At 37.5% G+C, this 22,978-nt stretch overlaps 1 protein-coding gene across 4 annotated transcripts in view; it reads right to left on the bottom strand.

Moving 5' to 3' along the window:
- Nucleotides 1–22,978, bottom strand: part of Usp9x (ubiquitin specific peptidase 9 X-linked) — a 119,474-nt gene that overhangs the window by 11,151 nt on the left and 85,345 nt on the right. For all 4 annotated transcript variants that reach the window (XM_029473258.1, XM_029473260.1, XM_029473259.1 and 1 more), the window contains 15 exons: nucleotides 22,467–22,678; nucleotides 20,379–20,619; nucleotides 19,700–19,849; nucleotides 18,649–18,769; nucleotides 17,161–17,291; nucleotides 16,671–16,949; nucleotides 13,762–13,887; nucleotides 12,234–12,359; nucleotides 11,028–11,194; nucleotides 8,540–8,648; nucleotides 8,197–8,343; nucleotides 6,872–7,018; nucleotides 3,885–4,107; nucleotides 3,031–3,251; nucleotides 207–397 (listed from right to left, as the gene is read on the bottom strand). In XM_029473258.1, coding sequence (XP_029329118.1) covers nucleotides 207–397; nucleotides 3,031–3,251; nucleotides 3,885–4,107; nucleotides 6,872–7,018; nucleotides 8,197–8,343; nucleotides 8,540–8,648; nucleotides 11,028–11,194; nucleotides 12,234–12,359; nucleotides 13,762–13,887; nucleotides 16,671–16,949; nucleotides 17,161–17,291; nucleotides 18,649–18,769; nucleotides 19,700–19,849; nucleotides 20,379–20,619; nucleotides 22,467–22,678 — 2,591 coding nt within the window. The remainder of the gene's footprint in view (nucleotides 1–206; nucleotides 398–3,030; nucleotides 3,252–3,884; nucleotides 4,108–6,871; nucleotides 7,019–8,196; nucleotides 8,344–8,539; nucleotides 8,649–11,027; nucleotides 11,195–12,233; nucleotides 12,360–13,761; nucleotides 13,888–16,670; nucleotides 16,950–17,160; nucleotides 17,292–18,648; nucleotides 18,770–19,699; nucleotides 19,850–20,378; nucleotides 20,620–22,466; nucleotides 22,679–22,978) is intronic.

The raw sequence follows: 22,978 nt of genomic DNA, 5'->3' as shown, positions 1-22,978 counted from the left end.
GGTGGCTCACAACCAATGGTAATGAGATCTGACGCCCTCTTCTGGTGCGTCTGGAGTCAGCTACAGTGGACTTATGTTTAGTAAATAAAATCTTAAAAAAAAAAAACCAAAAACCACTGAACATAAAGATATCTTAAGATACATATTTTAGGAATATGAGCTATTTATTAAGATATGTGTTTTATCACTGTCCATCCATACTTTACCTGAACTGTTTCCAAAATCCTCTAGGCACGTAGTACTGTAGTCGAGAAGCAGCTAAATGGCCAAAGATAACCTGAAGGTGTCTTAGAACACCAATATTGTACTCTTTCCTATCTTCTGTTTTACTCAGTGGTGGTTTGTCTTCAAATTGTTGAGGATATCCAAACACATCATCCCTGGGATCAACATTGCTCTAGAAACCAAAAAGGTATATTAATGAGCTAATCAGAAGTTTAGTAAAATATGTTGAGATAAATTCCAGTTAGTGAACATACACTTTTACTTTGTTTCCAAGCACTTAATTTTCAAAAGGTGTATACATTTAATTTACAGTTAGTGTTTGTTCCTGCCATTTCATTTGAGAATATACACGTTAATAGTTATAAAAAAAAATGAAGCTGAGCTCTCCTTAACATTACATAGAAAAAAACAACTTAATTTGTACCAAAGTCCTAAAAGTTAGAGCTAAAACAATAAAACCAAACTTGAAGGCAAAATCTTCAAGACATTGTAGCTGATAACAATTTCTTACTATGATGTCAAAGGTACAAATAAGTTGGATCTCAAGAAAATGAAAAACTTTTATATAAAAATACTGCCAAGAATGAATTCAGTGTGGGAGGAAAATGGAAAATCACTTATCTGATGAGGAGGTAGAATCCTGAATAGACAGAGGACTCCTTAAACACACAATTCAAAATTTAAAATACAAAAAGCTGGCAAGGCTTTAATCCTAGAACTTAGGAGGGAGACTTCTGTGAGTACGAGGCCAATCTGGTCTACACAGCAAGTTGTAGGCCAGCCAGAACTACATAGAGACACCGCTATGAAGAAAAAAAAAAAAAAAAAACCGAGCAGAAAGATTTAACAAGCTTTTGTTCAAAGATGTTCTACTTTAAACTCAACTAGAATACCTACTATGCTAAAAACTAGAAGCAGGGTCTAAGAGATTTCTGTATATTCATGTTCATGGCAGCAGTATTCATAGGAGCTAAGGCGGGGAAGCACATTTTAAGACCTTGGAAAACAAGTAGTAAAGCTGAGCATCAAGAGCATGTGCCTTGAATCCCAGCTACTAAGGTTAGCCCAGAAGGTAATGGGCAACCTGGGAAACAGCCAGAACCTTAAGTTAAACATAAATAGTGGTAGAAGGTATAACATGAAAATTACCAAGGTTCAAAATTTTGAGGGCTACAGAAAAAAATTTATACTTCAGTGGACATCTTGTATTTGAAACCTTGAATATAGGAATAAAGTTCCTAACCAGGTTTTGGATGTAAACTCCCCATATGAAGCTTTGGGAGAAAGTAAAAATACTCAGTCCCCAATCCCTGGATCATCTAAGTTCAGGAGGTCTGGGAAAGAGTTGTTTAGAAGCCCCAGAGGTAGTAAGCTCTTTCTTCAGACCAAGTCCAATTTTGCTGAATGAAGGGAAGAAAAAATATCTAAAAACACTTATGACAATAAAAATACAACTCATGGGAGTCTAACACTACAAACACGGATAAAACAACAAACAACACAGACACACAGTGTGGGTACAAAAAAGAACCAACTTCAGTACTGCTACATTCTCTTCTTTGACGGTTATCAAACTTTTTCTTAAAGTCTTACTATTTTATGTATATGAGCGCACTGTAGCTGTACAGATGGTTATGAGCCATCATGTGGTTGCTGAGAATTGAACTCAGGACCTCTGGCTTGCTCCAGCCCAAAGACTTATTTATTATTATTATATGTAAGTACAATGTAGCTGTCTTTAGACACATCAGAAGAGGGTGTCAGATCTCATTACAGATGGTTGTGAGCCACCATGTGGTTGCTGGGAATTGAACTCAGGACCTTTGGAGGAGCAGTCAGTGCTCTTAACCACTGAACCACATCACCAGCCCTCCCCCTCCCCCCCAGCCCCATTATCAAATTTTACTAGTTGTTACCACTTACATTTTTTCCCAATTGCTTTACTCTGCTTTGGCTACTTTTCATGAAGCTTAAACTTTTGTCACAAGATCATGTAAACAGTATTTGAAGTAGGTAAGAGTTTTGTTTTTAAGCAGGAAGAGATAAGACTTGAGGGAAAATATAAGTATAAGCAAAAGGGAGCAAGCACAGATAAAAGTGAAAAACTTAGCCTAGTGTGGTGATATACACTATAACCCTATCACCTGGAAAACTGAAGCTGGAGACCTTCAGAGGCCAGCCTGGACATCATAGCAAGACTATCTCAAAAAAAAAAAAAAATCATGGAAACAAAAAGGGGGAAGGGAAGGAATGTGTGACCCAAGACAAATTTTTGTCCAAAACATGGCTCAGAAAAGCCAAAAGGTTGGCCATTGTCGATTTAAACTAGTTAAATTTCAACTTCTATCAAACACTAATTTCAAAAAGATGGATTCTTTGTAACTGCTGTAATGGAGACACACACTAAGCGGTAGCCCAAGTGACAGAGGCTGTGCTAACCTTCAAACATACTTTTGACAGCCTAAGGAAGGAAACCACAACACAATCAGATCTTCATATCCACTAACATTTATCTGTGGGTTCACAAAGGTAAATTGATTCTGTACCAAGTATGTCCAGACTTTTATATAAGACACTGTATGAGAGATTTGATGTAATCTACAGATGACCTAAAGTATGAAAAAAGATTTGTGTAGGTTCCATTTAGACTACTTGTATATTGGCAAATTTTGCCACCTTGGGGTGAGGGCTTTTGGAGGGGAATCCTGTGGAAACTGGTGACTGTACTTATCCCCTTGGTATCCAATGAAAGAATGTTGTTAATCAAGAGTTTCACAGAGAGCAGAAGTAATAAAAGAAATTTACCTCGTTGTCCTGCTTCTCATCCCCAGACATATCATCATCTACATCACTACCTGTGCCTTCTATGGCAAGAATACCATTCCTGATAGAGGGGATCATATAGAGTTGCTGGATCACAGAGTTCATGTAACAAGTAGCACCAGCATTTTTCAGCCCCACAAATCCTTTTGGTGGACGGGGTCCAACGGGTGGCAGGTATTCCCACTCAGTAAGTGCTTCACAAGCTGAAAAACAAAGATGACTTTTATAGCATGAACAGAAGTCATTTTGTGCTGTTTAAGTTCTTTTAAGCTGACAAAACAGAGACACTACTACCTGAGCAGTCACAGGAGGCACGGCTCTCACATGGCATTTCTCCATTAATAAATGCATTTAAGACAGTAATCCATGGGCTGGAGAGGTGGCCCAGTAAGAGCACTGAGTGCTCTTCCAGAGGTCCTGAGTTCAGTTCCCAGCAACCACATGGTGGCTCACAACCATCTGTAATGGGATCTGACGCCCTCTTCTGGTGTGTCTGAAGATTAGCTACAGTGTACTCATATACATAAAATAAAATCTTTAAAAAAGAAAAAAAGACAGCAACCCACATCATTGCAGGCTCCCTCACCTATGAATCTATGATCCTATTTGTATGTTTATAAGACAGTATCTCATATAGCCAAGCTGGACTGGAACTATCAATGTAACTGAGGATGATATTCAACTTAAGATTCTCCTGTTTTTATATGTTTTTATAACCCCCTCCCCAGTGCTGGGATTATATGTATGTAGTACCATGCCTAGTTTATGGAATACAGGGCATCAAAATCACTGGCTCTGTGTATGTCAAGGACAACCATATTTTTAAAAGTACTTACTAGTTATTGCTGTACCAATGTAATACATTTCAGTCAAAGAATCTACTATCTGTTTGAGGTTCCTCACACAGCCAACAGCTAATGCCACAAGTAACTCAAAACCAGCATTAATTGTGGCTGGTGAACCACAGACAGGAATGGCCTGCTCAGCTGGGAGTTCTCCATTTCTCATATACTGCAGGTAAACATTGGATGCGGGAAAGATGAAATCGTCGATTAATTCCTAAACAGTCGAAAGAAAGGATTAAATATTAGCAGTGACATACTGTGGAAAGAGAAATATTTGTCTTAGAATTTCAGTCTTTAAGTCTTACATTACAGAAAATTTTTGTGGGTTTTCTAGTAAAAATATTCTTTTACCTATTTACCACTTTTACCTATTCACCAAACATGTAGTTTCTTGTTTTTTTTTTTTTAAAGGTATAAAGACATAAACTAAGTAACACTTTACACTTATATTTTATATACATTTAACACCTACAAACATGCAATGGTTACTGAAAGACACTAACTAGTGCTTTATATTATCTAAACAAACATTGTAAAACCTTGGTAAAAATTCTTAAAAGGCAGGTTTTATCTATTTCCAATTTTCTGCAGAATCTCCAGATTGATTTCCAGAGTGGTTGTACCAGTTTGCAATCCCACCAACAATGGAGGAGTGTTCCTCTTTTTCCACATCCAACATCTGCTGTCACCTGAGGTTTTTATCTTAGCCATTCTGACTGGTGTGAGGTAGAATCTCAGGGTTGTTTTGATCTGTTTTTCCCTGATGACTAAGGATGTTTAACATTAGGTGCTTCTCAGCCATTCAAGATTCCTCCATTGTGAATTCTCTTGTTTAGTTTTATATTCCATTTTTTGATTGGGTTGTTTGGCTTTTTGGTGGTTAGCTTCTTGAGTTCTTCATATATTTTGGATATTAGCCCTTTATCGGATGTGGGGGTTAGTGAAGATTTTTTTCCTTGCCTGTAGGTTGCTGATTTGTCTTATTGACTATGTCCTTTGACTTACAGAAGCTTTCCAGTTTCATGAGGCCCCATTTATCAATTCTTGCTCTTAGAATATGAGCCACTGGAATTCTGTTTGGGAAATTTCCCCCGTGCCACAGAGTTCAATTCCTCAGAAAATTGGCAATAGATCAACCTGAAGATCCAGCTATACCACTCTTAGGCATATACCCAAAAGATGCCCCACCATGCTACAAGGGCATGTGTTCTTCAATATGTTCATAGTGGCCTTATTCGTGATAGCCAGAAGCTGGAAACAACCCAGATGTCCCATGAGAGAAGAATAGATACAGAAAATGTGGTTCATTTACACAATGGAATACTACTCAGCTATGAAGAATGAGGACATTCTGAGTTTTGCAGGCAAATGGATGGATCTAGAAAATATCATCCTGGGGGGGAGGGTATGGGGGACTTTTGGGATAGCACTGGAAATGTAATTGAGGAAAATACCTAATAAAAATATTTAAAAAAAAAAAAAAAAAAGAATTGCCGGGCGTGGTGGCGCACGCCTTTAATCCCAGCACTCGGGAGGCAGAGGCAGGCGGATTTCTGAGTTCGAGGCCAGCCTGGTCTACAGAGTGAGTTCCAGGACAGCCAGGGCTACACAGAGAAACCCTGTCTCGAAAAACCAAAAAAAAAATAAATAAATAAAAAAAAAGAATTAAAAAAAATCATCCTGAGTGAGGTAACTCAGACCCAAAAGGACATGCATGGTATGTACACACTAATAAGTGGGTATTAGCCAAAAAAAAAAAAGCACAGAATCAGCAGGATACAGTCTACAGAACTCAGTAAGGTTAACAAGCTGAGGGACCCAAGTGAAGACATCTCAATCCCACTTGGGAGGGAGAAGAAAGCAATCATAGGAGGGGGAAGGGAAGGAGGGTCCTGGATGGGAAAGGGGACAGAGAGGGAAGAGGGGAACATGATCAGGTATTGGGTGAGGGAAAAGGACTGAAGCCCTGAGGGCCAGCAGAAAGAATGGAAACAGGCAACCTCAGGAGGTAGGAGGTAGGGGACTCCCCCCACCCCCCAGAATATACCAGAGACCTGGGAGGTGAGACATTCTCAGGACTCAAAGGGAGGGACCTTAGAGGGAGAGGGAACTTGTAGACAGGGCATCAAGTGAGGGATGGGGTTGCCATCCAACACTCAAAAACTCTGACCCAAAATAGTTCCTGTCTGAAAGAACTGAAGGGACTGAGGAAAAGGAGGTCTAGTGACAGGCAAAAAGTGGGATCTAGCTCAAGGGGAGGCCCCAACGCCTGACACTATTACTAAGGCTATGGAGTGCTCACAAAAAGGGACCTAGCATGACTGGTCTCTGAGAGACCCAAAAAGCAGCTGAAAGAGTCAGATGCAGATATTTACACTCAACCAATGGACAGAAGCTGCTAATCCCTGTGTATGAATTAGGGAAAAGCTTGAATGGAAAAAGCTAAGGAGGTGGTTAACAAGCTGTAGGAGGACCAGCAGTCTCAATTAGCCTGGAGCCCTGAGATCTCTCAGACACTGGACCACCAACCAGGCAGCATACAACAGCTGATTTAAGGCCTCCAACACATATACACCAGAGGAATTCCGGGTCTGGGTTCAGTCAAAGATGCACCTAACCCTCAAGAGACTGGAGGCCCCAGGCAGTGGGGACATCCTCATGGAGACAGGGGTGGGGGTTGGGGGGAAAACACGAGGTACAGGATGTGGAACAGTCAAGAGGGTGGACTGGGAGGGGGATAAAATCTGGAGTGTAAAAAAAAAGATTAAATAAAATATATTTTTAAAAGCTTTGATTTTGGAAATGAGCAAGTAAGGGTATACTGGGCATTAGAGGGAGGAAAGCATGGGAAAATAATGTAATTATAATATCAAAAATTAAAAAATGATAACAAATACACCTAATGCTAACAATCATATTAAACGACAATACTTACAAGGATAGGATACGTAGTTTAGAACCAAGAACACAGAACTTACTTTAATGAGATTAGCACCTCCCTTTTCACAACCAATATGAAACTTTTTCTCAGGAGTCTGAAAAGCCAGTAGCTCCTTTGTAACCCCAAGGTGTCCTTCCAAGATTGTCTCCTCAACACCTGTTTCACCTGTTCTTTTAACATCATCCTGTCAAAGGGATACAAAAATCAAATGCTTATTAACTTATGAAATGGACGAATCAGGAGACAAGAAAGTTAGAAGGATATTAGACAATTCTTCCAACGCTTTCTAGTCAAGCAAGTTAAATTTTCAAGCTAGTTAAACTTTCAAATTACTATACATGTGCTTTGACTACTAGAAGAAGTGCTAATCTAAAGGCTAAACTCTGTTCAAGTTTGGGTATGAAATGTTCCCTAATAAGATTCCATGTTTGAACACTTGGTCCCCAGATGGCAGTGCTGATTGGGACACCCGAGAAACCTCCAGGAGGTGGCATCTTGCTGGAGGAAATACATTAGCTACTAGAAGGGTGTGTCTGCTGGCTTTGATTTTTCAACTCATTTCCTGTTCTTTCTTTATTCTTCAGTTTCAATGTGAATGGCCAGCTCCCTACTCCTACTGCCATGCCTTTCTTGATATGATGGACTCTTTTTTTTTATTTTTTATTTTTTTGGTTTTTCGAGACAGGGTTTCTCTACATAGCCCTGGCTGTCCTGGAACTTACTTTGTAGACCAGGCTGGCCTCGAACTCAGAAATCTACCTGCCTCTGCCTCCCGAGTGCTGGGATTAAAGGCGTGTGCCACTACACCCAGCAATATGATGGACTCTTAAACCCTATTCCCTCTCCCTTATTTTTGTTGTGATATCACATTACAGAAACAGAAAAGTAATCAATACAACTATAGATTTCCTCAGAAATAAATTTTTATGTGGTCTTCAACAACTTATGATGAAAGTTAGTGTATTTGACTACTTTTTTTTTTTTTGGTTGAGGCAAGGAGGGGCAGTAATTTCTTTAAAATAACTTGCTAAATAAAAGGCAGAAAAGCTGAACCTCAAAATGACAACCCCTCCCACCCCCACTGACAAGGTATGTAGCCTTAAACTCATAGAAATGTGCTTACTTCTGCCTCCCAAGTACTGGGCTTAAACACATGTGGTACCATGCTTAACATGTGCTTAAGATTTAATACAAGCTTTCTGTAAGTAGTAATGCATTTATTCTATAAAGTAAAACCCAACAATGCAATTTATGTTCTTTGGTCCCCTTTAACTTTAAGCTTAAAATGTTCTAAATTATGAACCATTTATAAACGAAGCACTATTTCTTAACAATATAAACAAAGTATTAACTACAACTTACCCTAATTCTTTTAAGCCAATCAATTTCATTATTTAGAAGAACTTCAGCATTGGGTACATTAATGTTACTGTTGTAAGCGTAATTAAGAAGATGTCTTAAAAGAGTAAAGTAGTCGCCTGAATGTTTAGCCCTCTCTCTGGCTGTGCTCTGAAAACGATAAAATACAGTATAATGAATCAACATGTTCATGCTTTGAATTCCCTTTTCAAAAACCCTGAGTTAACTATTGTTTTATTAAGTATAGATTGTCCTAACTGGTTCAAGCTAAACGCACAAATTCCAGAATATCATTCCTTGTTGAAGGAATTAGTTATACTGGTAAACATATTTTTAAATCTCTTACCCCCAAAACAGTAAAGAGCAGAGTAATGAAGAAAAGTAGAGGCCTGTGCCCCATGCAACATCTGGTGCACATTAAGAAGAATTGTTCCTGTGCCACTTGACGAACAGTTCTGAAATGGAAAGGATTTATGTTTAGTATATTGTTTTCTCTTGGGGAAGGAAGGGGGTGATACATTAGGAACATGAACTAACATCCACTTAAATAGTCATGGAAAAAATACATGTAAATGAGTTTACTAATGCATGGTCAAGGCTATGACCTCAGACTGTCACTGAAGAGTTTCAGGGATACCTTCTAACCTTTTTCTGAACAGGCTCTAATAGATATAAAATGCCCCATATCAAACCTTAAAACACCTACCAGTCCCCCTTCCACAGAATTTTGATCCAGGTGTACCTTAGAAGAGGGTCCAGTGGGAATTATGCTATCATAGAAAGGATACTGCTACAACTCTTCTTTATACGGTAGTATTGATTTGAAAAGCATGACAGAACTGTGTTTTATACAATAGTTCCTTGAACATGACTCATGATTAAATGGAACTAGAATGATTCATACTATTTTTTTCAATGTACACAGATGTCTAACTGTGGCACAATTATCCAATAGAGGTAATAAGCTTTCCCTGTTCTGCATTTGTTTGATTACATGAAAAAGGGTTTCTTTTCTTCCACAACCCCACACCTGTTCCTCTGTGTAGCTCTGGCTGTCCTAGAACTCACTCTGTAGAACACACTTGGCTTGAACTCAAAGATCTGTCTGCCACTGCCTCCTACTTTCCCCAGTGCTAGAATTAAAGGAACTACCACCCAGATGGGCTAGAATGGCTGTTTTCAAGGAAATCACTCTTTTCTGATCGCTAAACATTCTCACTTGATACTCCACTGTATCATATTAATGTGTTGTTCAAGGACTAGGTAAGTTCTACCTGAGCCATTAACAGTACCAATTAGATTTTCTGGTGGTTTCTGTTTTTTGAGACAGGGTTTCTTTAAGAAACCTTGGCTATCCTAGAACTAGCTCTATTAAAAGAGGCTGGTCTTGAACTCACGAAAATCCAACCGCCTCTGCCTCTTCAGTGATAGGTGTATTGGGACTAAAGGTATATACAGTGGTGCTGCCAACATTGCTGCCACTGCCAATGACCTGTGCTTGTTTTTTTTTTTTTTTTTTTTTTTTTACTTTTTAAAAAGACATGGCCTTGCTATGTAGCTCTGGATGTCTTGGAACATGTAATGTAGAGCAGCCCAGATGCAAACCCAGAGGTCCCCTTGTCACTGCTTCCAAAGTACTGAAATTAAAGATGTGTGCCACCATGTCTGGCCTAATTAGTTTTTATAATTATAAGATCAGGATCAGAGTGCCTGACAAATACAGAAATGGATGCTGACAGCCATCCATGGGACTGAGCAAAGTGTCCCCAATGAAGGAGCTAGAGAAAGGACCCAAAAAGTTGAAGGGGTTTGCAGCCCCATAGGAGGAACAATATGAACTAATCAATACCCCAAGAGCTTCCAGGGACTAAACCACCAACCAAAGAGTACACATGGTGGGACCCATGACTCCAGCTGCATACGTAATACAGAGGATGGCCTAGTCGGACATCAATGGGAGAAGAGGCCTTTGGTTCTATGAAGGCTCTATGCCCCAGTGTAGGTAGGGAAATGCTAGGGCCAGAAGTGTGTGTGTGTGTGTGTGGTGGTGGTGGTGGGGGGGGGCTGGTAAGATGGCTCAACGGTTAAGAGCACTGACTGCTTTTCTGAGGTCCTGAGTTCAAATCCTAGCAACCACAATCGTGGCTCACAACCACCCATAATGAGATCTGATGTCCTCTTCTGGTATGTCAGAAGACAGCTACAGTGTACTTATGTATAATAATAAATAAATCTTAAAAAAAAAAAAAGAAGTGAGAGTGGGTGAGTTGGTGAGCAGGGGAAGGTGGGAGTTTCCAGAGCAGAAACCTGGAAAGGTAATAACATTTGAAATGTAAATAAAGAAAATATCCAATAAAGAAAAAAGTAATAAAAAAAAAGGATCAGAATCAGACCATTATAAAAGGTTGGAAGCCAATTTCTACAGATTTGAATTGTCTTAAATCTGAATTGCTTGTATAAAAGCAGCTTGAAACATTACTAATACTGATTAAATGCCCTTAAAATGAAAAAAAAAATGATGGATTTCAATTAACTGATCTTTATGCATAGACTCCTATGGTAACCCTCTTATAAAATTTCACATTAAAATAACAGCTGGCACCTAGGAATATAAGACAGGAGGCCAATATTCTATTCAATTTTGCAGACTAAAATTAAACAAATTTAGGTTAGGTCAAATATTATAAAGTGAAAATTTCCTCAACATTAATGTACCATGGAAGAGTCTTCAGTTTCTATAATACCTTGTGCCAACATAAATTTGACTCTATTTTGATAGAAATCTTTTGATCTTCTATAAGATCAAGTTTCTTAAAAATAAAAAAGAAACTTACTTGCTGTGACAGTGCAACAGTAAGTCAATAATAAATGTCTGCCAAGCTTTTTCTTTACTTAGAGCATCTAAGGCTGTTGGAATCAAGGCGAAACACAGTGTCATCACCTCCAATGCTTCACAGCAAACCTGTTCATCTTCAAGGTCTGGCTCATTGCCTGCATTGGTCTGTAAAATAATTGGGAACAAATTATTTAAAGAAGCTTTAAAAGAAAAACCTATGTAATATGAAAGTGTAAGGGAAGACACCTTGCAGGGGAACAGAGAGAACAAGAGAAGGGAGGAAGAAGAAAAGGAAACAACCAAACTAATATTGTTTGCAAAGTGCAATAAAGAAATCTAATCCTTAGTAAGGTAATTTAGAAAGTGCTTAAAAGAAAATACTATGAAACTTCAAAAGCTTAGTGCTTAAAATTCACTTATCATTAAACTACATGTTTCCTCTTTTTACCTGTTTCGTGAGGTTTTTTGAAATAATTTAAAAACAACTATAATAGAAAACTAAGTCTAATGCCAATATTTTGCTATGACCCAAAAGGCACTGGACATATATATACTGATTATATACATCATTGAGCACTTTGTAGTTAAGAAGCTCGTAGAGACCCTTCTGAGTTGTGCACTTCTGAACCAACAACTAACCATTCCTTCTTTATGAACCACTACTCTGGCACAATGTTATTGTGCTATTTAATTAAAAAAAAAATCTCTTTGGAAAACTGCTCAGTAAGGCTTTAAAATTTTTTCCTAACCCCAAATATGCTATGATTTTAATATAACTGAAATAGGCTTTCACTCATTTCGCCGAATGAATATATCAAAGATACACTATACCAAACACCAAAATCGTAGTAAGAACAAAGTGTTCAATATAACGAGGACACTGTACGGATCAAGAAGTCCTTCCTACTCAAGTTTTTCTTAAGAATGGAGAAGTGTGAGCTGGAGAGTTGATTCAGCAGTTAAGAGCACTTGCTCTTAACAGAGAAACCAGGATTAATGAATGCATAGCATCTGCATGGTGGCTTTCAACTGTTCATAACTCTACTGCCAGGGGATCCAATCCCTTTTTCTGAACTCAAAGGGAACCAGACATTCATGGTACACATATGTACATACATGGTAAAACACTTATACACACATAAAAAAAAAAGCAAAACATTAACATTCATTTATATAGTGGGCATATTCCTCTCATGATTCTTACCTTCTCATAAATTTTTGTCACTTCTTCATTTGGGCTGAATACCAGCTGTAATCCTCCACATCCTGATGTCCAAATAATTTTCTGTATAGCTCTAATTACACAGATATCAGGCATATATCTTGAAGCCTATAAAATAATGATTAATTAAAACTGTTGAGAATACTGTTAGTGTTGACCACCACAGAAATGACAAACATTGCATTCCCAGGTGTTAGAGAATAAGAAGTTCAAATAATGGTATAAAAATTTCACAGCAGTTCTAATCATATCTAAAAGGGAAAAAAATCCAAGTATATTTTGTAACATATATAAACAAATCATAGAATATTCATAATGGGATTATATGTTTTTATAAGATATATGATCATCTATCTACTTATTTATGTGTATGTGTCCCTTGAGTGTACACAAATGCATGCATATTTTGTTTTTTTTCAGACAGTCTCACTATTTGATGAGACAGGCCTAGAACTCACATAAATTTGCCTACCTCTGTCTTCCAAGTCCTAGGTCTAAAGGCATGTGCCACCATGACTAGCATACAATGGGATAATATTTAACCAAAAGGAATGATCTATTGAACCTTAGAACACTGACAATTCAAAGTCATCAATAACTTTTTTAAAAATTATTTATTTTTGGAGATTGGGTCATGCAGGCTTGCTTTCTATGTATTATCCTTCTGCTTCAGCCACTCAAGTGTTTAGATTATAGGCACACAATCCAACTGAATATAACTTAAGAAAATAGCCAGGCAGTGGTGGTGCACGCCTTTAATCCAGCACTTGGGAGGCAGAAGCAGGCGGATTTCTGAGTTCGAGGCCAGCCTGGTCTACAAAGTGAGTTCCAGGACAGCCAGGGCTATACAGAGAAACCCTGTCTCGAAAAACAAAAACAAGAACAAACAAACAAACAAAAAAACCACACACACACACACACACACACACACACACACACACAAAAACTCAAAAAAATAAAAACTTTCATAGGGGGAAAAAAAACCCCCAAAAGGAACAGTTCCAGAAACATTCTGTCTTAGGGCTATATGTGTGAAACCTTGGATTTGACCATAAGTCCCAGAAGTACAGAACAATTATTGTGTACTGTTTGTGTGAATATTATATATACACTCTGAAAGAATGCTATTTATTATGCAAAATTTGAAAATAAAGTACTAATAATACTAAGTTGGCATTAAACAATGATCTAGACTGAATTTTAAAAAAGGTTGTTTTGGGGTTAGAGAGACAGCTCAGTGGTTAGGAGAACTGGCTGCTCTTCCATGTGGGTTCAATTCCCAGCACCCACATGGTTCAGAACAGTCTGTAGTTCCAGTTCTAGAGGATCCAAATGTCCTCTTTGATCTTGAAGTGCACCAGGCATGCAAGCTGTGCACAGACATCTTACATGTCTGTGTGGCAAAACACACAGAATAAAAACTTTTAAAAAATTGTATAGTAACAATTATGACAGGTAAAACATTGTAAATAAATACACACTCCCCCTATATAACTTTTACAATACTAACCTCATCAGAAATCTGCTGAGCAAGGCGAACAGACACATTTCTAAGCATACATTCAGATGATGGGTTAGGAATGCTCTGAAGGGCGCTTTGTAGCACCACTGCTTGATCATGAGTTACTTGGTTGACCTGAAAAACAGTTAAACCATTTTATTTGAGTATTCTGTATACAACTTGACCCAATCATTCCTATGGTATTCATCAACATTCCCAAGATGTTTTCTTTCCACATTCACACACAAAGTACTCCACCCTGCAAACATGGTATGCAAGTGGCACAGATTTCTCTACAATCCCCTATTCTAGATTAATCTAACCCATGTTTCTATGAACAGATCAAGTCAACTCATCTCAAAATGCAGTAAATCATATCTTTTTAAATGTGTATCCTTAGGCAGACCCTGCTCATAATCTCCAGTTATCAAGTTCTACTTTGAAAATTAGAAAAATTACAATTATAAAAAATAAGACATACAAAAGATAGCAGTACTTTTATGTAATAGTATACTAAGTGTTTTAATCAATGAGAAACAGATAAAGTAGCTGAATACTTCTGATTATCTTTGAGTTGTAACTTTTCTCTATACTATAAATGTTTAAGATATCCCTACTACTAAATTTTTGTTTTGTTTTCAATTGCCAACAAATACTTCACAATTATAATAGCTTAGTATCTACAGCTAGCAAATGGCCATGTTCTCTAAGTATTATAGAAAAGATACAAGAAGAAGCATGTTATTGCCTTTTGTATTGTATACTTCATTAAGCAGTCACGCCTTGGATTAAAATAAGAATCTTTTTATCCCAACAAGAGCTCTTCCTCATCTGGTGAGATACAAAGTCTCACGTTTAAGCTGATGTGTGTAACTCATTGCTGCCTTCCTGCTTTGGCTTTCCAAGTGCTGGGATTACAGGTGAGAACCATTACACCTGATAAGAATTAGTTTTTCCTCTTAACCCAAAATTTACTTTAAAAAAATCCTAATGAAATGGACCACAGTAAATAATATATAATCTTAGTCATTTTTATTTTTATGGAAAAGTTCACTCTTTTTGTTTCGTTTTTTATCTGTTTTTTGTCCTATGTAGCCCAGGCTGGCCTTGAATTTGTGGTCCTTTTGTTTTAGTTTTCCAAATCCTGCAATTATAAGCCTCTACCATGCCTGGCTGGCTTACAGAAAATTTCTAACATATGAAAGTGGTTGCTGGGCGTGGTGGCTCACGCCTTTAATCCCAGCACTCGGGAGGCAGAGGCAGGCGGATTTCTGAGTTCGAGGCCAGCCTGGTCTACAGAGTGAGTTCCAGGACAGCCAGGGCTACACAGAGAAACCCTGCCTCGAAAAACCAAAAAAAAAAAAAAAAAAAAAAAAAAAAAAAAAAAAAAAAAAGAAAGTGGTCAGACTAAGATAATACAATTATTATTGGGGACTGGAGAGACAGCTCAGCAATAGAAGTCTGTGATTCCAGCTCCAGGGGATATGACACTCTCAGACAAAAGTACAGGCAGAACAACAATTACATAAAATAAAAATAAATTATCGTTAAAAAGATCAAGATCTCCCTCTTATTCTGCCTCAACTATTGTCAATTACCTAATTACACCCTCTTACTTTCCATCTCCATTGATCTTTAGGATTGTTAGTAGGCAAATCTTGAGTATCATAAAACTTCATTTATACCTGGACATGGTGGTGCATAACTTTAATCCTAACACTTGGGAGGCAGAGGCAGAGGGAGAGGCAGGTAGATCTCTATGAGTTCTGAGTTCAAGGCCAGCCTGGTTCAGGAGAAGCCAGGACTAAACAGAGAAACTCTATCTCAAAAACTAAACAAACACACAAAACCACAAAACAAAACAAAAAAGCCCCCAACAAATTTAATTAAAAAAATTTCATTTATGAATTATTTTGCAAACTATTTTAAAAATAAAAAGGTTCTTCCTTGAAATATTACAGTATTCTCTCATATGTGTATATATATCAACTACATATCATAATCACCAACATGCCATTCACCTCCAATATGATCTAAGTGATTTCTAAAGAAAAAAAAATTTTTTTTTTTTTTTTGGTTTTTTCGAGACAGGGTTTCTCTGTGTAGCCCTGGCTGTCCTGGAACTCATGTTGTAGACCAGGCTGGCCTCGAACTCAGAAATCCACCTGCCTCTGCCTCCCGAGTGCTGGGACTAAAGGCGTGCACCACCACGTCCGGCCTAAAGAAAATTTCTTAAGAGTTTTATTTTTAAAGAGAAGGTCCTCTCATTCCATAGTCCAGGCTGGCTTTGATATGTTCTAATCCTCTTGCCTCATCCTCCTAAAGACTTCTGTCTTCTATCAGTATTTAGCAACTATTTGCATAGTTTGGCCTTTAACTAGTCATTAAACTATAGCATATGTTGAGATCAGGAAAATGGATCAAAGATCCCATCCAGGCGAAAACAGAATGATAAGGCCTTCATAATTAAAGTTTAAGCCAAGGAAGATAGGACAGAAACTGGCAAAAGGCTAAATCAATTACAAATCTTAACACCACTGGTATCTACTTGGCACAAGTTAGAAATTCATTTATGTGGTGTTTTTGGTTTTTTTTGTTTTTGTTTTTTCACAGTAAGTTAGAGTGTAGTAAAACTCAAGTGATCAGAAAGAAACTGAAGGAAATGCCCTCTTAAATTAGTAGTAGGAAAGCCAGAGTAGAGTGTGTGTATTTTTTGTTTGTTTGCTTTTTGAGTGTATTTTTAATACAAATATAGAGAAATAAGTGAACATTTCTATCTACAAGACATATACTGGAAAGAAAATTTTAATACTGAGTCAAAATTAAACTCTAGACTTTAGAATCATTGAGAAATTTAACCTTAAAAATGACTATCTTACTACTAGGTATTTTAGAAACCAAAACAAAGTCTGTATTACCGATGTCATAGGATTCACGCCTTCCACACCTGGCTGACAAGCTTCTGCCACAGCACGAACATGGCCATAGCCAATGGCAGTTAGTAACAGTTTGGCTATTTTAAGAGCATTGAGGTAGGCACCCCTTCGAGTTTCCATATCTGCATTTGGTAGGAAGTTATTTCTGGTTAGCATACTCAGGACAAGGGGCAGACCACCACTTTTCAAGAAGTGAAACTGAAAATCCGAGGAATCATCAGCCAAGGGTGCACCAGCAGGCATTAACAAGGCATAGACTACCTGAAAATAAAAGGGGGAGAGGGAGAAGAGAAGGATTGTATTACAAGGGATTTAAAACATAACCTCCATTTCACCATCAAGACTGCTAAGACAATGGCCACTTCAAAACCACCTTATAATAATCTTATCCACATTCTTCATAGCAGTACATCAAGGATCAAATTTAAAAAATAACTAAATCCAAAATGAAAACCAAAAACAAAAAACTAACCTCTGTTAGGTATAGCACTTGTGAGGCTGAAGGACCAAAGAAAAGTGAGTCAAGAGATGGACTAAGGCTGCTTTCTCCAAGTTTGGCATGATCCAAACAAATAGCTCTTAACTTTTCTATTGTTGTACTATCTGTAAGAGAAAGAGGCATAGTCTGAAATAAAACACAATTCACATCTATATCACTTCTAGCATTTTCAAGAGCACAAAACAGCAAACAATTCAGTTAAACTATACATTCAGTTGAGCTTCTGTAATACAGGACCGAACTTGGGTTGATTTAAAAGTAAACAAATGAGAACCAAAATGCCAACCAGAGCCTTTTAATCAGCCAGCCTAAATATAAGGAGACTATCTCTCATCCAGGAGCCTCCAGTCAACAGTTGGAGACTGATATAAAGAAAACAACAAAACAAAGTAAAAAACCCACTTCCAAAGGAAATGTAAGTAACAGCAACAGTTTTTACCTCCAAGTTATTTTCTGCTTTATGACGTTCAGATTACCTAGTTTATTTCACTGAAAGACATCACAGTACTCAAAAAACTGAATATATTCTCAAACATTGAGAGAATGCAGAAAAAAGGAGCCTGTCACACTGTGGTGCAAACCTTTAATCCTCTGAGATAGAGGCAAGTGGATCTCTGTGCATTCTAGGCCAGCAAAACCTACATAGTAAGACCCTGTCTTAGAGAGTGCAAAAGAGACAGACAGAGACAGACAAAAAGAAACAGAGAGGGAAGACAGAGACAGACAGAGAAGAGAGGCTATGAAGAGCTTTAAAACAGACTTTGGCATATTTAAAAATAATCTTTAAACTCCTGGAAGGAGGTAGCTCTTAGGAAAAAGAACTCATTCTGCTTAGTAAAGCAATACATACTTTAATCAAATGTTCACTGTTTCAAACTCGGACACTATAGCTTGATTTTAAACTGTTAAGTTAATCAATTAGTCTCTGTGTGTGTGTACATTATTTCAGGATTTTGGGCCACATGATCTCTGCTACTGAGTTTTCAGCTGTCGATCAACAAAAATTTGCAAATAATATTTAAATGAATGGGTGTAGCTATAAGACAGTAAAACTGAATAGACTACAGATATTAAAATTTTATAGAATCTGGTGTCAAGACTTAAAACAATTTTATTACATTTATTTATTTATAGGTGTGTATGTGAGAGTGAATGGCAAATGTATGGAGGACAGTTGAAGAGAGTCAGTTCTCTTCTATAACTTATCAGATTTGCAGGCACACACCTTTATCCATTGAGCCATCTCACAATACTCCAAAAAGATATTGTTCTGATTTAATGTAGCCCTTGAAAATTTTAGACCCTTGCTTTAGGTATGGGTTGTATAAAAATAAGTTGTTAGAAGATTGTGGCTTACAGGCTAGTTTACCAACCACTAACATATGGTTTACTTAGAAGAGGAATTTGTTAATATACCTTTTATTGTTAGCATGCATTGTGTCATCATTGAAAACATCTTACCTGGCGGCATAAGTTTCATAAGCACTCTTGCTCCATCTCTAAGAGGTGGCATATTTAGGCTGCTTCCTAAGTCTGCAACTTGCCAAAGGAAAGAGATGTATCTGGGATGAAGTGACATTATCTAGAATATAAGACACAAATTATTAGCTGAAAAATGACTCCTGGGCTTCAAAAAAGGTCTTCCTAAAAGCTTATCTCCATACTTTGGCTCCTGTTACTTCTGTTATTCTTGCTCATCTTACCTGTACAAATTCTTTATGGTGCAGACCTAAAACATCATCTGAGCCACATTTGTGATACCTTTAGGCTGTTTTATTACACTATTTCTCACCTACATATATAACTTAAGAGGACTCTGAACATAGTGAAACTACCACCATACCACTACTAAATTTCTAACCAGTTTGTTCTTACACTGGAGTAGCTGGTGTTACTTGCAGTCAAAAGTTCTTATGAAGTGAAAACAAGAGGTCAATAGGGGATGTCAGTATTTTTTTTTTTTTTTTGATACGATGAGAAACATTACAGTATTTCCCTACGTACGACGTTTTAAAAGGATCCATTTTATAAAACAAGTATGTAAGACAGTGGTAGTAGCTCTTTAAATTTATATACCAAGATGTTATAATTAAATTCCAATGGATTAATTATATGTAAATATAACCATGCAGTTATTAACTACAGGGAAGTTTTGGTTTAATTTTTTTTTTTGTTTTTTTCAAGACAGGGTTCCTCTGTGTAGCTCTGGCTGTCCTGGAACTCACTCTGTAGACCAGGCTGGCCTCGAACTCAGAAATCCGCCTGCCTCTGCCTCCCAAGTGCTGGGATTAAAGGCATGCGCCACCATGCCCGGCTCTTGGTTTAAATTTTAACTGAGTTACAATCACGTTTCAGAGGGCTTCATTCAAACTGAAGGATAATTGTGTAGATATTTTACCTTATGAAACAAAGAGTTCTTCTTCAACAACAACAACAAAAACCTCGTTTATGTATTGTCTATTCTCAATAATTCTCAGCAAGTATAATGCCTTGAACAACTGAATACACTTACCACTCCAGGCAAACAACTTTCCACTTCTGGATTGGGGCCATCACTGTAATGATTACCATGATTTCCAGGAGATCCAGTTGAGGAATCAGAGGAACTATCAGGACTTGAAGGCATATTGGAGCTTATTTGTGTAAGTTTGGCTGTAATTAGCTGAAAATGATACATATTAGAATCAAAGACAAGGAAAAAAAAACCAACAGAAAACACAAAACTTGGAATCTAGTGATATGTCAAACAACTGAATTTAAAAGACTAGATGCTGGGGCTTGGAGAAGTGGCTCAGTGATTAAGAACAGTAGCTGCTCTTGTACAGGATCTGGGTTCCATTACTATCACCCACATAGCAGTTCACAATGGTCTGTAACTCTAGTTCCAGGAGATCCAATGCCCTTTTCTGATTTTTAAGGGCACCAGGTACACATATAGTGCAGACATATGTGCATCCAAAACAATCATGTACATGATTAAATAAACAAAAACTAGATGCTAATATTTTCAAAAGTACATTCAAAAAGTACTCTCTGTTATAAGTACTTGTTTTGATATAGTCTATTTCAATGCATGTCTGAGTTAGTATTATAATCCTAGCATCTGACATTAAGATTAACAAAACAAATGTTCAACAATGAAATACAGGGTAAGTTCTATTTAAAAAATTCTCAGGGGGTAATATACTTACTGATTTATCTTTTAGGTTTAATTGTCCAATCAACTTTCGGTCATCTCCAGGATCAATAAGCTCACCACCCACAAAGAGTTCAATTTTTGTATGAGCTACATTGGCTTTAATACGATTGAGTATACATCTTCGAACTGAACCAATGGTATCATTTGTATGAGACCAAACCTCCAAGTCATCTACTTGCCTGCCCTGGTTTGGAAATCGAACTATAAAAGAGAGGTGTTTACCACGGAAAGCTCTGGTGGGGAAAAGAAATGGAAAATACTATATTTAGCAAACCTCCAAATTTAGCTGCTAAGAAAATACACATGGAACTTTAACACTGAATATGTTCTTATTAAATAAAAGTGAATTGAAGACCTTGTAGTGCCCTGAAAATATTTATTCTTTTTAACTATAAATACCCCAGCAACCAAAACACCATGACTATATTTCACTGTTAGTACTTTCATGCCCATAGTCATATAAAATAATGTATTGACCTATAAGGAATTAATACAAATATCAGGCATGGTGCTTCATTCCAGAAATCCCAGTCATTGCTGAGGAAGAAGGATTACCAATTAAAGGCCAGGATGAACAACTCCAAGCAATTATATACAACCAGCTCCCAATTAAGACACAGAAATAGTAGGAACATTTCATTCACTTCTATACTTGTAAAGCCCAAATCACTAGTCGTTGATGCTTATAAATGTGTAAGATAAGAGTTACCTTGAGAGCCAGGCAGTGGTGGCACACACCTTTAATCCCAGCACTTGGGAGACAGAGGCAGGTGGATTTCTGAGTTCAAGGCCAGCCTGGTCTACAGAGTGAGTTCCAGGAGAGCCAGGGATACACAGAGAAACCCTGTCTCTGTCTCAAAACAAAACAAAAAAGTACCCAAACAAACAAACCAAAAATCCCCAAACCAAACCAAACCAAAAAGGTTTACCTTGAGAACATCAACAAAAAAAGCTGTTACAAATTTTGTCTGAACTGTATTTGTGAGACTGGTTCTTACTGTGTAGCTTCGGCTGGCCTGGAACTTGCTCTGCAGACCAAGCTGTCCTCAACTAGGAGAGATCCACCATTCTCTGCCTGAGTGCTGAGATTAGAGGCATGCACTACTGCCCAGAATTGCCCAAAAAGCTCTTAACATCAAGTCATTCCAAAACTACATTATGTTGACATTTTATCTTGAAAGTATGATACAAAAAATGAATTCATATCATCAAGAAAGAACTTAATCTAAATATCATTCGAATTACTAAATGGTAAGACGGTAAAAGAAATACAATTCAATTCTTTGAAAGTATGTTTTAGCTACCCTGGTTGCCTGTCCATGCTGTTGATTTGAGATAGGGTGCAGAGGAACCAGGTTAGGTTCTAAGTACCTACATGGCAGCTCATCTTACAGGGCTCAAGTGTCTATAACTCCAGTCCCAGGAGATCTAATGCTTGCTTCTGACACCCAAGGGCACCAAACATGCATATGGAACGCATGCATGCATGTAAGCAAACACTCATACACAGAAAATAAAACTAAATCTTAAAAAAAGAAAAAGTAACTATACACTGTTTTCTTTTTTCTATTTTGTAAGAGAATCTCACTACAGAGCCTTGGCTGAGCTAGAACTTATTATATTGACCAGGGTAGTCTCAAACTTGGAACACCACCCACCCACCCACCGCCCATGCCTTCTAAGTATTAGGCTAAAAGGCATGCTATAAGGTTTAATAGTATAAATGAGTATAAAAAGTGAAACTGAAGGGATGTCTCAGTGGTTTAAGAGTACTTGGTTTACAAGCACGAAAAATGAGGACCCAAGTCCAAATCTCTAGCCCCATAATAGCTTTTTAGCTAGATGTGCTTGTAATTCTAAGCGTGGGTAGCAAAAATAGGATGACTGGGGTTTGCTGCCCGTCTAGCTCCTAGCTCATTAGGAGAACAGTCGAAACAGAATAGTAATGCAGAGAGTAACAGAATAGGACATCCAAACTCTATTGCTGGCTTCCATGGTGAGTACACCATGTTTGTAAACATGAAAATGTGTATATAACATATAACTAAAAATTAATCCGAGTTATCAAATATTCACAAACCTTGACATAGGCAAAATTGTTCTTTCTTCATGATAATCACTGTCACATTCATTTATATATTCTCTTAGAACAGTTAACACTCGGACCATTCGAACAGCTTCCTGTCTTGCACAATTAATACTGTCTTTGTCACCATCCAAAACACACAATGTGTCATAAGAGGCTTTCAAACGATCAAAGCAAGACTGAATGAAGTCTTCATGGATCACCACCTACAAATATAATGTGCCAAATAAAGATAGATGAGAACACATAACAATGTTGCCCTAAACAATAATCATATTTTAAGCAGATAGTTTATTGTTTAAAGAGAAACTAGTATCAAATAAGGATAAATGAGATTAAAACAAAGAAATTTAGAGGGTATGCACTAGTTTTGAAAAAACACTCATAGTCTTTAGTATTTCAATACATAATAACCAACATTCAAAGTAACCCAACCACTTCAAGATTATCAAGGTAAGGGCCGGTGAGATGGCTCAGTGGGTAAGAGCACCCGACTGCTCTTCTGA

The sequence above is a fragment of the Mus caroli genome, chromosome X (assembly GCF_900094665.2).
Source record: "Mus caroli chromosome X, CAROLI_EIJ_v1.1, whole genome shotgun sequence".
Lineage (NCBI taxonomy): Eukaryota > Metazoa > Chordata > Mammalia > Rodentia > Muridae > Mus > Mus caroli.
This window is presented reverse-complemented; position numbering and strand designations above follow the sequence as displayed.